This window comes from Pteropus medius, unplaced genomic scaffold (genome assembly GCF_902729225.1).
Source record: "Pteropus medius unplaced genomic scaffold, Ma_sr-lr_union100, whole genome shotgun sequence".
In the NCBI taxonomy this organism is placed as follows: domain Eukaryota; kingdom Metazoa; phylum Chordata; class Mammalia; order Chiroptera; family Pteropodidae; genus Pteropus; species Pteropus medius.
In genome coordinates, this window is record NW_024355008.1 from 1,896,700 (window position 1) to 1,911,074 (window position 14,375).

Below are 14,375 nucleotides of genomic sequence, written 5' to 3' on the forward strand. Positions count from 1 at the left end.
ATGTATAGAAAAATATTGCCCATTTTCAGGTTGGCTTTCCAAGCAATGATTTATGTGAGCCATTTTGAAGAACGAAAGAGAGATGACCAAATAAATTCCAGGTATATGATATTTTGCCTTCTGGAAGTTTGATTTCCAGATAGACTTCTGGAAGTATACCCAGAGTCTCTGCTCTGTTCTTTCTCATAATAATTGAGGAGAACACATGGGAACAAACGCCCAGTTATGCCCTGATCTTCTTTCCCTGGACGTGTGTCATTCCAGGAACTAGCAATTATTTGCACTTCCTCTTATTACTCCATCCCTCAATCTGACCCCAGTGGCCATTCGTGCATATGCCAATACCTAGAGCTACAGGGTGCAGATAAAGCCTGTTTAAGGTGTCTGAACATCCCTCACCCTGGTAGCTTATAGCAATAGCAGGTACAATCCAGAGAGCAGGAATGGGAAACAGAATGAATCACTAGGGTGTGTCAACCATTCATTTGTAATAAGTAGCCATGTCTTTGTTTTATTTCCCATGAGAGTTATCAGGAATGAATCTAATGAATGAATTAGATAATTAATCCATTTCATTTAGCATATATTGAAGTTGTACAATGTGGAAATAACTGTATGGGTTTAAAAAATGACACAAACACTGTCCTGGACTTTAACTTGTTTACGACTATTAGCCTTTCATGAGAACAATGCCTTGAAGAGTTGAGGACACTGGAAGCAACAGCAATAGTCAATTAATAATCAAGACAAATGATTTTGAGTAGTTTCCCTTGGCTCTTGATGAGTCAACAGACGTTACTAAATGCTGCTCAGCTGTTGTTATGTATTGACAGTTAATGCTGAGTTGGAAGTCACTGAAGAATTCCGCATTATTTATGAATCAGTGATTGAACTCCTGGCAGATTGCTCCAAAGGCCATTGATTCACCAAATGTGTGTCGAGCCACTATTATGTACCAGACATTGTTCTAGGATCTGGCTGGGTTTAGGGCAGTAAATAAGATGAGGTCTCAGCTCTTACAAGGCTTATATTCTAGTGGGATCCAGAGCACAAGTAAAATCATTGATGATGATAGGGGAGGGCCAGAACTTCACCGGAAGAAGAAAGGCAGAAAATAGGGTGAAGTTGCAGATAAACTGGTGACGTTTTTTATATAATGAGAATTATTTTGATGATCTGATTTATCATGTTTGTTTCCATATTCACACATATTTCTGAAAGTTAAATATGTTTTATTGATATAGTCACAGTGCAATGTCTTTACAAATAATCGTGCACAGAAAAAGGTTTTCCTTGTTCTTATTACATCAGAGAAGGGGAGAACATGCTGAGTTTCTGTCACTAAAAAGCTTCACATCTTCCAATAACAAAAATTATAATTGCTGCTTCCCCTAATCCTACAGATTCTCTTAATATAGGAAGACAGTCACAAGGGTGGAGGTGCACTTCTTCTAACTTCTTAATTCATTATGGACCATCCCATGCAGTTGAGCAGCCTGTGGCCTGCACTAAAGCATCCCTCTGAAGGTGCGAGTAGGGACCACAATACATCCCAGACTTGACATGGGGCTTGACATGGGGAAGGAGATGCCTTTATGCAATTCTTTTTAGGAGAGGGCTCCTACTAGTAATACTCAGCTAGGTGTAGACTTGCAGAAGCTCAGCTGAGCTTGGTTTCATCTGGGCTTCCTACAGTCCAGAGATTCTCTTGTTCATTTTAGAAGTGATAAAAGTTATAGAGAATAAGGCATCTCCTGATACCTAATTAAATAATTGTGTTATGCATTCAAAAGCTATATTTTATCTGTTTACTTACACCCTGCTTTAATCCACAAAAAAATTTCAGGTAGGTCCAAAGCCAAACAAAAGTGATTTTCTTTTTTGGGGTGCCGCTCCCATTTGCACAAATGATTTGGAGTTTGTTGTATTGTAATACATATTGCTCTGGGTTTTTATATTAAACACCATAATGTGAGGTGCCTTTCATTCTCCTCAGGTTGGTTCAATCTCGACTAAACAGGTTCTGCCCCTCAGAAATTGGACTCCTGAAAAATGCTGAACGAGAACAAGAATCAGAAGAAGAGATGTAATTTTGATGGACATCTAGTCTTTCTGGATGAACTTTTTCTTTCTCTCTCTCTCTCTCTCTCTTTTTTTTTTTTTGCATTGTTTTTGTTCATGGTTTTATTTCTTTACCTTTTGTTTGGAGAACAACTGGCTGAGGATTATTCTTGGTGTACTGTTTGTATTTCCAATTTTGTAAAAGTATTTGAATTTAAATTTTTTACTTTTAAGTTTGAAAATATTTTAGATGGTAGGCTCATTTTGCACATCAGTCTTGGTATTCAGGGCCTGGCGTGACTCTTTCCAGGTCATCAAATGAAATATGGAACAACTTTTCCTTTGCCCAGAAATTGACCCAACTTCTCTTAGCCTCTCAGATCAATTAACGTACTCAAATAAAATAAAATGACTTCGACTGAGTGTATTTCAATATGTAGTTATGCTCTCATATTGTCAAACACAACACTTGTACCAATCGGGCTGACCTGTTCTCTGTTTTCCAAAATATGTTTATTTTCATTAACATATCAATGTCGTATTAACCTCCCTTCCCTCCTCCTCGAAGTTTAACTTCCAGAGATTCTTCAAAGCCTAGTTAAAAATTTTTATTTTCTACTGCTTCACACCACAGTATTCGATCTATAAACTCCTATAGCACAGAGCCCAAAGCAGCATTAGATCACTTGCTATTCAGTCCTTTAAGCATCTATACATAAATTCTTTCTTCTTCATATATAATAATCTCCTAAAGACAGCCAAACTTTTTTTTATCTCTATTGTAGCACCCAAGGAATCCTTTTCAACCTGTAGCATTGAAAACTGAGCTATATAAGCAGAAAAAAAAGAGGAACTCAAAAGAAAAGGTTGTCTGTAGGTGAGGACTCTGAGACTAGAGTATTATTGACTTGTCCGTGATCATGCAGTCAGTTAATGGCAAAGCCCATGATGGGATGTTTTTCTTAACACCAGAAGTAAGGGTGTTGTAACATGTTAGAGGTTATACTATTGCATAGTGAATGGTTCAATTCCTTCTTAAACAGACCTGCTTATTCTAAAGTCCATCTGCTCCCCATAGAAGTGTCCCATTCGGAGAAGGAGACTTTGGCTTCTGTTTGAATTATCTCTAGTCAGAAACTGTCTTAGTCAGTTTGGGCTACTATAATAGAATACTATAGACTGGGTGGCTTAAACAACAAGCATTTATTTCTCACATTTCTAGAGTCTGGGAAGTACAAGATCAAGGCCCCAGCAGATCTGGTGTCTGGTAAAGGCCTGCTTCCTGGTTTACAGATGGCGGCTTTCTTATGTCCTCACATAAGAAAGGACTCCACAGTGATGACTTAATTGACTCCCAGAGGCCTCACCTTAAATTACCATCACAATGAGCATTAGAGATTCAATATATGAGTTTTGAGGAGACACAAACATTCAGTCCGTAGCAGAGATACAAGAGATTACCAGGCCAGAGATGATTAAGACACACCATTCTTCCCAGTGTATCTGATGCGCCTACTCCCTGAGCCCCAAGAAATGTGTCTAAATTTATTTCATATCTGATGTGCCTACATTACGGATGAATGTCTGAATACTGAAGATACTACTGTATATTAGGCTTAACAGCAGAAAAAAACAAAACAAAACAATAGTGCTACCCTCTAGTGGCATAGCATGTAAACACAACTCATAAGCCAAAGTACCAGGTTCACATTCTAAAAGAACCTTCCTTGACCCAAATAAGAAGTCAGACCACATAGTTAGAGGTAGAGTCTAGATTATTTAAAAAATCTTAGATTCTAATTTATTACTACTATAATTTTTATGGTTGAATTGTGTCTCCCCCTGCCCCAGTTCTTATCTTGAAGTCCTAACTTCCAATACCTCAGAAGGTGACCTTATTTGAAAATAGACTTGTTGTAGATATAATTATTTTAGTTAAGATGAGGTCATACTGGAGTAGGGTGGGTCCCAATCCAATATGACTGATGTCCTTATGAAAAGGGGAAATTGAGACACAGACACACACGTAGGGAGGATGCCATGTGAATACAAAGGCACAAATCAGGGTACTGTGTCCACAAGTCAAGGAATGCTAAAGATGCCAGCAAACCACCAAAAGCTAAGTGAGAGGGCTGGAACAGATTCTTGCCTAGCACCTTCAGAGGGAACATGGCCCCACTGTTAACTTGATCTTGGTCTTACAGCCTCCAGAACTGTGAGACATTAAATTTCTGTTGTTTAAGCCACTCGGTTTGTGGTACTTTGGTATAGCCATAGAAAACTAACACATCCATTACTTTAACATTAGTTTTAAGCTTAATGTTTCAGACTTCAAAATAAGACACGAACTTGAGTTGGAAAATGGTATGCTGAAGGTAATATGGCAAATGCCAGGTATAAAGGTGTTATCTCTCCCAAGTTTTATTACCAACCATAAAATGTATTAGCCTCAATGAGCAACCTATAGATAACTTGGCTTGATTATACATTTATGCTGTTTTATGGCCTCACGAAAGTTGACAAGTTTCCTTAACTAGCCATTCTATCATTCCTCAGGTAGACACTTGCAGAGTAAGTCATTTATCAACTAGTGACTTCTACATTGTTATTTTTGGTGTGCTCTAACTTTTTATATGCTTGCTTTCTACATCACAATCTTCTTGAGCATCACATACTATTTTTAAGTTTTCTGGGGATTACCGACTTTATCTAGAAAATGCATGGTGAGTGTTGCAAAATGGCCACTGTATTAGTCAAGATTCTCCAGAAACATAACCAATGGGATAGATAGGTAGATAGACAGACAGACAGAAATTTATTTTAAAGAAATTGCTTATGTGATTGCAGAGGTTGGCAAGTTCAAAATTAGCAGAGTAGGCCCTGTGGCCCTTAAAGATGCTAGAAAGGCAGACTGGGAAAAGTCAGTGCTACAGTTTCAGTCCAGAGGTAGCTCCTGGCAGAATTTCCTCATCTTCAGTGGAGGCCAGTCTTTTTCTATTAAGGCATTCGACTGCTTGGATGAAGGTAATCTGCTTTATTCAAAGTCTACAGATTTCAACGTTCACCTCACCTAAAAAAATGCCTTCACAGAAACATCTAGAGTAATGTTTAACCAATAGTTAGGTACCATGGCCTAGTCAAGTTGACACATAAAATTAAACATCAGAGCGCCCAACAAATTCTGCCTTTTTGTGATTTGCTTTGACTAACAGAATGTAGTAAAAGTGATACTGGTCTTGCACCAAGAATTTCTGTGAAATAATTATACTAAATGGGGAGATTTAGGATCCAGAATTTATCTTGTGAAGGAATAAATAATAATGCTAGTTTTGCAGGACATTGAAAATATCAACTCATCTTGCCTCAGATAAGCTTATCATTTCATACTTTCAGAAGGACTAGTGTTTATATGAGACTTAGTGCTTCTTGGCTGAAGCTTTTGTCTAGTTATTAGAAATTCTGGATTTGCCTTTCACCTGAATTGGGCTTTCTAGAAGAAAAAGAAGAAAATCAAATTATTTCCTACACTATGCTTCTTAACCTATGTAGAGTTGACCATTTCTCTCTTCTTTCACTCTTGACCATAGACCAATACCCATCAGCTCAGATTTGGGGGATGTAAGGGGAAGAAATAAAAGAGGAGAAATGAGAAAAGAAAGATGTAAGGCACAAATAAGAACAGATGAAAAGAGGAATTGAGATTCTCTAGAGCAAGATGCAGAACTAAATTTAAAACCAAAAAAGAAGAATTTGAGAGTTCCTTAAAATGTAGCTTACTTGTTTTTGACTTGAAATAAATCGAATCATAAAATTGAAATTTTTTTGTGTGTCTGGCATTTTTCCAACAAGATTTTGAGATTATTAAAATTGTTTCTTGTAGCTATTTGTTCTTCAAACACTCACTGGTAAGCAACCCATTACATTTCTGGTTAGCATTTGAGTTGTTCCCAATGTGTAGTTGCTGAGAATAATTGAGATCTGAACTTTCTTGTACATGTGTATACACATGCATACATTTCTGTTGAAAACATACTGAAGAGGGGAATTGCTGAGCTGCAAGATGTGTTTATGTTTAACTTTAGGATATCCTGACTGCCACACAGTCAACTCAAGTGGCTGTACCCATCCATGTGCATTCGCACCAGCTGTGGAGGACAGTGTCCTCCTACAGCCTGGCCAGCTCTAGGAATAGTGAACAGCTTAACTTTTAATCATTCCAGAGGTTGTGTAATAATAACTCCTGTAGAATTTATTGATCACCTTTGTGCTCAAACATTTTAGGGCATTGAGTTAATAATCTTTGGAGCACTATCTGTTCAAGTCTCTTGCTCTTATTTCCATTGGGTTTTCTGTCTCTTAAAAAGTTATCTAGCAGTGTTACGATTATTCTGGATGTAAGCCGTCTTTCAATGTGTGTCCCGTAAATATCTTCTCCCACTCTGTGGCTTGCCTCAGAAAAACTTTTTTGATATCTTTCTCCCTTCCCTCCATTGATCACTGGGTAGAAAAGAGGATAGTAGGGTTGTATAGATATACAAACAAGTGAATTCAAGGGTTTCTCTGTTAGCAGTAGCTCAAGAGTTTTCACTAATGAAGGAGTAGCAAATGCTACCAGGAGGTTTTCTGATGGAAAAACTCAGCTCATTTCTTTGGTATAATAGGTGGAGAAGTTGAGATTGGCCTTTGTCATCATTGTCGTGGGAGGCAAGATAATCAAGTTTCTGTGTACTTAACTCTCCACTGGAGTCACAGTCCAGATGGCAGAGAAATACAGGCATATCTCAAAAATATTGTGGGTTTGATTCCAGACCACTGTAATGAAGCGAATATTGCAAGAAAATGAGTTTCAGTCTTTTTTTGCTGGTGGAGGGTCTTGCAACGCATGTGAAGCACAATAAAATGAAGTGCAATAAAACAAGGTGTGTCTGTAAAGGCGATTTTAGAACTTTTTGATGTTTCTTGCGATAGACCCATTAAAAATCTGGTTAAATAAATGAACAAGATCAAACAAAGAATAGTAGTTTCACAGATGACAAAAATATAGGCTCCTCATGAACTTTAGCATGCTTACCTGAATATCTGGCAATCTTTAAAGTCATGAGTATTCCCATAAATATTAACAAGGGATGTCCTATTACACACAAAAAAAGCCATTTAATTTCTTGCTATTTGCTAGTCTATTGCAAACTTGATTCCTTCCCTCTGGGAACAGTGGTTAGCAAACTTCAGCAGACATCAAGCTAGAGGACTAGTTAAAACCCAGATTGCTAGGCCTCACCCTCCACAGGTTTAAATTTAAAAGATTACCTGTATTATTTAAAGGATTATAATTTGTTATAAGAATTATTTTGATGCTTAAATTGTCCTTCATTTGGTAATGGGGAGTCACTTCATGCTGCATTTTGTGTCCATCTAATATGTACCTATCATTCCTTTCATATGTCTTTGTTTTTTGGCAATAGATATTCTAAGCTAATCTGGGACTTTCCCTGCCTCAGTCTTGAATTTAGCCATTTTTGCAAAGAGCCATGTTCGTTTTTGTGGAAAATTCTTTTTAGGAATCAAGATCTGAGCTCTAGGTGTGCTCATTACTAATGGATTGTCATTGCTTCCAGGCCCTATGAGTGGCCAGAGCTAGTGAATATCTGTATGTAAATGTGTGGTATATATCATGAATATGCACATACATACATTTTTGTGTATTAACACACTTTTGCATCTGTGTTTACTTCTATATTGTTTATATATAAATATATTTATTGAGTACATATTGAAATATGTATTTTTTCTACATATATATTGAAAACCATGAGCTTGTATTTATACATACAACCCATTTCCAATCCAACATTATCACATTTTTTAAGGCACAATAAAAATTATTTAGTTCAAGTATAAGACATAAGAAGTAATGTTATACTTCTTCCTTTGAAATACTAGTTTTTGTTGTAGCCATGAATGTTTCTCTTTTGGATAAGTTCATTACCAATTCATGCATTTGTCTGACAGCCATCTTTCCTGGAGAATATCGCTTCCTTCAGAATTAACTGGACATAAGTTTTCTTTTTCATATTTCTGATTACTTGTTTTGAAGTATTTATGGACTTCAACTTCTCTTTCTTTCCATATTTGTAACTCCCTTCTCCTAGAGTAAAGAACTTGGCTCCAATTATTCTTATATGTTTACCTGTTTGATTGCTTATCCTGTTTGTAACCAGTCTATGATCTTCCCCACTCTTATCCATGTGTGAACACCCTTCTTTCCAGGCTGTAGTCTGCCTCCCTATTCTAGATTTCTACCCCACGTGGCTGTCCTCCTCACTGACTATGGCTCTGCCTTCCCATATCCACCATTCCATCCATGTACCTGTCCTCTGACCCCTCTCAGTCTCTGAAGAAATGCCTTTCTCTCCCTGCTCTGGCTTTGATTTCTCACATTGGGCTGTTTCTCACCTGGCTACCTTCCTCATCCCTTGGTTTTGACACCTCATGCCAGGCCACCTGTCTCCAAACACATGAGTGTCTTATTCACCCTGCTTGGGGCCTGCCATCTCATGCCGGGTTTCCTCCAACTTTGCCCTCTCCTCTGTAGATCCCCTCCTTACCCTACTGGGCTCTGACATCTGTTTTGATCAAGAGCTCCTCACTACCCCCACCACAGACACCTACCTTGTTCTTCCTCTGCTAATAACTTTAAGATTGAAATATTCAGGAAGAGAGGGCCTCAACTAAGTCATTTAAAATATGAAGAAACAGAGATTCAGGTACTTATGTAGCTTGTCCAGGGTCACAGAACAAATGAGAAACAATGTCAGTACAAATCCAGGGCTCCCTGAATTTAAGCTTTGTGAGAACAGGGAGCTTGCCTCTCTTGTTCACTATTTTATTCCCAGCACTTAGCACAATGTCTACAGTGAGTAGAATGAATGAATAAGTGAATTATTCCTTTTAGTTCTTTTCCTTTTCTTCTTTGTCATCTTGACATATGTATGTGTATAAAAACTGATGACTTTATATATTTGTCTATAACCAATAGAAATTTATGCCTTTAGACATGTGTCAACATCTAAATTTCCATGCTTAGGGATTTCTTCCATCCCATGAATTTCTAAAGTTCCTAGCTGGATAGTTGGCATGTAGATGAAGATACAAGGGCACTAAGAAACCACAGTCATTATAACATCTAACGATTCCAGAACTTCCATCAAGTGTGGAAGAGAGAATGTCTGAGCACCACCAAAATCAGTTTTCAGTCACTAGACTACAACCCCTTTGAAATATTTGAAACCCTACAAGAGAAAAACACCATCACCATTGTTGCAAACATGAGCTCCAGGAGCAGTTCCTTCAGTTAGACTGTTCAAGCACGACTATTCTGCAGACAATAGTGCAGGGCAGTGTTTTACAGTATAGTCCCAGGAGTGCTAGCTCTGAGAGAGTCTTCAAAGAGGATTCTGTGGTTAACTAATGCTGGGAACGTCACAATGCACAATGTACATGAATATATTAAAGACTGAAAAATCCTACATTTGATTTTTGAAAACTGTTACCTCTACATAACCTGGAGCCGTTGTCCAAGTTACCTTAACCACAGAGCTCCTGTGCATGTAATACCTGTCCTGGTCTCCTTTCTTCATTCATTCAATGGGCAAAAATATCTGTTACTTGAGGTTATTGCACAAAATAAATGAGATAAAGATATGTAAAATGCATAGCATAGTGCTTGTACTTTTTTCTTATACTTATTATTTATTGAAAATGGTTCCTTTTATTATTGAAGAAATTACAGATATATTTATCATTATAATAACTGAAGAATAAAAATTTCATGAGGTGAAAACTTTGAATCATAAAAGGGGTGTAAAATGAAAAATACATTTCTCATGAGATTCTTCAGATTCTCAAGAGGAATTTTTGTTTTAATGTACACTTCCAGGTATTTTCTGTGCATGTACATGTAGATATACCAGAAAAGATATTTTAAAGTCTATTCACAATAAATGAGATAATAGATTCACATTCATTTATTTTGTGCTTCTGCAACATTGCCTTTAAGTTCTTCCCTTTTGAGGGTATACCAATGTATATTTCTGCAACTCCTGGGGGTGGGAGCAGGTAAAGGTTAGAGCCTCTGATCACATTCCTTGAAGCTGTATTTTGATGAAGTGAGTATTATAGAGAATAAGGGAAATAAACAGTTATTTGGAGGACTGAAAAACATCAGCTTAGGTGTGTCCCTATTTGGAAAACCTTTTTAACTTTAAAAAAAAAATCAATTAGAGTTGACATACAATATTATATCAGTTTCAGGTGTACAAGATAGTAATTAGACAGTTATATGACTTATGTAGTAATCACCACAAATAAATCTTGTACCCATCTGACTCCATACATAGTTATTACATATTATTGACCACATTCCAAATACAGTAGTTTGCATCTCCATGACTATTTTATAATTGCCAATTTGAATTTCTTAATCCCTTCCCCTTTTCACACACCCCCCTCGATACCCCTCCCATCTGGCAACCATCAAAATGTTCTCTGTATCTATGAGTTTGTTTCTGTTTTGTTTGTTTGTTTTTGTTTTTTAAATTCCACATATAAGTGAAATTATATGGTATTTGTCTTTTTCTTCCTGGCTTATTTCACTCAGAGTAATACCCTCTAAGTCCGTTCATGTTGTAGCAGATGGCAAGCTATCATTCTTTTTTATGGCTAAGTCTATTCCATTGTATATATGTGCTACATCTTCTTTATTCAGTTGTCTATTGATGGACATTGAGGTTGCCTCTGTAACCTAGCTATTGTAACTAATGCTGCAATGAACATAGGGGTGCATATGTCTTTTCAAGTTAGAGTCTTGGGTTTCTTTGAATAAATACCTAGAAATGGAATTACTGAGTCATATAGGAGTTCTATTTTTTAATTTTTCGAGGAAACTTCATACTTGGAAAATCTTTCTAAATCTATCAGGAAAAGAACTCTAATTGAAGAGGCAACTATCCATTCATTCATTATTTTAGTTGAGAATGGAGAAGGGATAGGAAAAAAACAATATGGGACCCTGGTCAGAAGAGGGTCAGAGCTGCAGCTGCAGAGGCACTGGCTTACACTGACTCAGGTGGTGGCTTAGTTTGCCAGGGCTGCTGTAACAAGTTCTATAACTGAGTGGCTTAAACAACAGAAATTTATTGTCTCATAGTTCTGAAACTAGAAGTCCAAAATGAAGGCATTAGAAGTGTTGCTTCCTTCTGAGGGCTGAGAAGGAAGAATCTGTCCCAGGCCTCTTTCCGTGGTTTGTAGATAGCTGTCTTCTCCCTGTGTCTCTTCAATTCCTCTTCCCTCTGCATATCTGTGCCCAAATTTTCTCTTCTTATTAGGACACCAGTCATATTAGACTAAGGCCCACTCTAATGACCTCATTTTATGTTGATTACCTCCATGACACTCTTACTTCCACATTCTGAGGCACTGGAGGTTAGAACTTTAACATATGAATCGTTAGGGGAGCACGATTCAGCTCATAATAGAAGGGTTGTAATGTTGGGTTTCAGTGCTTTTCACTCTGTGCCAGCAATGCCCACTCACCAACTGCAGCTGTCAAAGTGTGGGCTCCTTAAAGAAGTGCAAGTATTGGACTCATGTGTGGGTATCACTGTTCAACCTCTTGTTGACAACGTATTTTATTTTCCCAAGAGGGAGTCTGTGTGGCCTAAAGCGCCCACTGATCTACCTCTGCCAGATCCTCCTAACAAAAGCACAGGAGGCTGAACCATAGGTGACTCGTGGGTCCAGGGCTTTCCTGGCTTCCTCTCTGGTTTCTTTCGTTTTGTTCCCTTCCCCCACTTTCTTGCTTGTCAAGACATTTACACTTTGACCCTGTTAGTTATTCCCTCCCCTTCTTTTTTATTGCCTTGAGTTATCTTCCTTTTTCTATAACTCCAATCACTTTTTCCATGTTCTCACTCAGTGAAGGTGAGGAAATTGCAAGCAGAGTATATACCTTTTATTAAGTGATTTGAACTGCATCTTGCCCGATCAACCTCAAAAATCCTGAAAAAAATGAGGACATCTGCCTAATAGGTCACCAAAAGAAGGAATTCTTTTTATTTTTTTGGAATAATTTCTGATTAAACTTCTTGGCTCAAGAAGAAAAGAAGCTAGTTGTTTTTCAAGAGTGGATTTGTGGATTGGCTTCCTCATGGCTTCTTGTCGTCGGTGTGACATCAGGGTGCTGGTGGCCATAGTGTGTGGGCTGCTGACCACCATAGTTTTGGGACTGGGCTTCTGGAGCATCATGATCAGGATCAAGAGAGGTAATGTCATACTATTATGTTTAACTCAGAGAGAGAAAAGGCATTGAGCCTCTGTCCTTGCCACCTGCCACACCACTACTGGGAAGTGCCATGTCTAGGCTGAGGCCATTTATTAAATATATGCAAGGATGAATTGAAGGCAAACATGCAGTTGTATATACATGAATATGTGTGTGTGTGGGGGGAGTGACAACTGACATGGTTGAATTGGCCTCTTTATGCTCTTATTAACTCCTGGATGAATGGATAGCAGAATAATAATTAAAATAATTAATAATGCATGTTTGGTTTGTTTATGTAAATCTAAGAAAAGAAAATAATTATGAACACACAGATGAACACACATAATCAAACATATACGGAATGAAATTATAGTTCTAGAGGAAGTTTAGGAATGTTCTCTCTAGGATTGCAAATAAACTGATATAGTTTGCCCAGAAATCAGGTGTAAAAAACTACTCCAAGGCTAAGATAATTAAAAAAAAATTTTTTTCCTGTTTATATAACATGTACTTGTTCAACATCTGCTGTGTGCTAGAGCTGACCTGGGAAAAGTGGGGTGAGTGGTGCCAATGGTGAGTAAAACAGTGACGTTAAAGGAAAGCCCCAGAAACTCCAAAATCCTCATGCTGTTCCCTTGGGCTGCAGAGGTTCTCCATCAGGGATTCAAAGCTGGATGTGCTCAGCACTCCCCTTTTTGTAAGAAACAGAGTTTCTAATGAAATTGAGTAAATAAGGGTAAATAATGCCAGGCAGGAGAGGGCAGAAGGAGAGGTGATCTGCCCTCTGAGAAGGTGATCGCAGAGGACAGAAAGCTGGGGGAGCCAGCAGGAGCACAAAACATGGCTGCAAAGATCCTCTGTGGAGGACAACAGGAGTTGAATATATTGTCTGCTGACAGAGTGGTAGCTGAGAGTAGATCTGGTTTTTGTCTGCTGAAGAACAGTATTTTGAGACTATTATATTAACAAGATTTAGAGAACAAGCATGAGAAAATTTACCAGGAGAAAAATAATAAAATCCAAACTTGGGGAAAATGTGCTTTTGTTTGTTCATTTAAGGTATTTAAAATAGTTTAGATGATGTTTAAAAAAATTATGAACTATGGAATTCACCCTATTAAGGCTGTTAAATTGATAAGACCTTATTTAAAGGTATACTTTTAAGAAATCTCTCTCCCTCCCTCCCTCCCCCGCCACCCTTCTTTCTTTCTTTCCTCCCTCCTCCCTCCTCCCTCCCTCCCTCCCTCCCTCCCTCCCTCCCTCCCTCCTCCTTCCTTCCTTCCTTCCTTCCTTCCTTCCTTCCTTCCTTCCTTCCTTCCTTCCTTCCTTCCTTCCTATGATATCTACTGCTAAATCTGTGGTGACTTATAAAAGACACAGGGGTACAACAGAATCATTGAAATACGGACCAAAGTTCAATAACATCTTAAGGAAGAGGAGAAAGTGGGAAACAGAAAGTATATGAAACTCAAAGGCTAGGTGGAGTTGCTAAAAATAAATGCAAAACATATCCCTGAAGTTCCTGAGGTTTAAGGCCAAAACGAAGCATAGTAAGTAACAACAATCTCATGTCTAACAGTATAAGCATACAAGCTTTCAGAAAAGACCAATGTTTCCTCGCTATGAGCAGAATTTTGAATTGGCTATATATGAGACATTCCTCAATTTAGGGAAACCCAGTTGAAAAGGAGGGGGCTATTGCTATTATTTAAAGAGAAGGATTGAAAGACTGATACTGCTTGCCATTAAATTTTGTCTTGTACATTTTATTCAGATTTTGTTTTAGTTGGTAAATTCTGGTTCATTCCACTTCACTCCCTTCCACTCATTCCACTCCACTCCACTCCACTTGATCTCTTTCCATCTCACCTCATCCTATCTCATGCAATTATTGGATGGTCTCACTTTGGTCCCTTTACTTGGGTATAGAGATGAATTGTTTTTAAATTTATTTTTAAGAGGAGAGTCATGAGTTTTCCATTATTATAAAATT

At 37.9% G+C, this 14,375-nt stretch overlaps 2 protein-coding genes across 2 annotated transcripts in view; both read left to right on the top strand.

The window, feature by feature from the left end:
• TMEM45A (transmembrane protein 45A) overlaps positions 1-2,494 on the top strand; it is a 63,660-nt gene extending 61,166 nt beyond the window's left edge. Inside the window, exon 6 of the mRNA XM_039857021.1 lies at positions 1,997-2,494. Coding sequence (XP_039712955.1) covers positions 1,997-2,090 — 94 coding nt within the window. The 3' untranslated portion in view covers positions 2,091-2,494. The remainder of the gene's footprint in view (positions 1-1,996) is intronic.
• Positions 2,495-12,265: 9,771 nt separating this feature from the next.
• ADGRG7 (adhesion G protein-coupled receptor G7) overlaps positions 12,266-14,375 on the top strand; it is a 65,929-nt gene continuing 63,819 nt past the window's right edge. The window contains exon 1 of the mRNA XM_039856811.1: positions 12,266-12,380. Coding sequence (XP_039712745.1) covers positions 12,266-12,380 — 115 coding nt within the window. The remainder of the gene's footprint in view (positions 12,381-14,375) is intronic.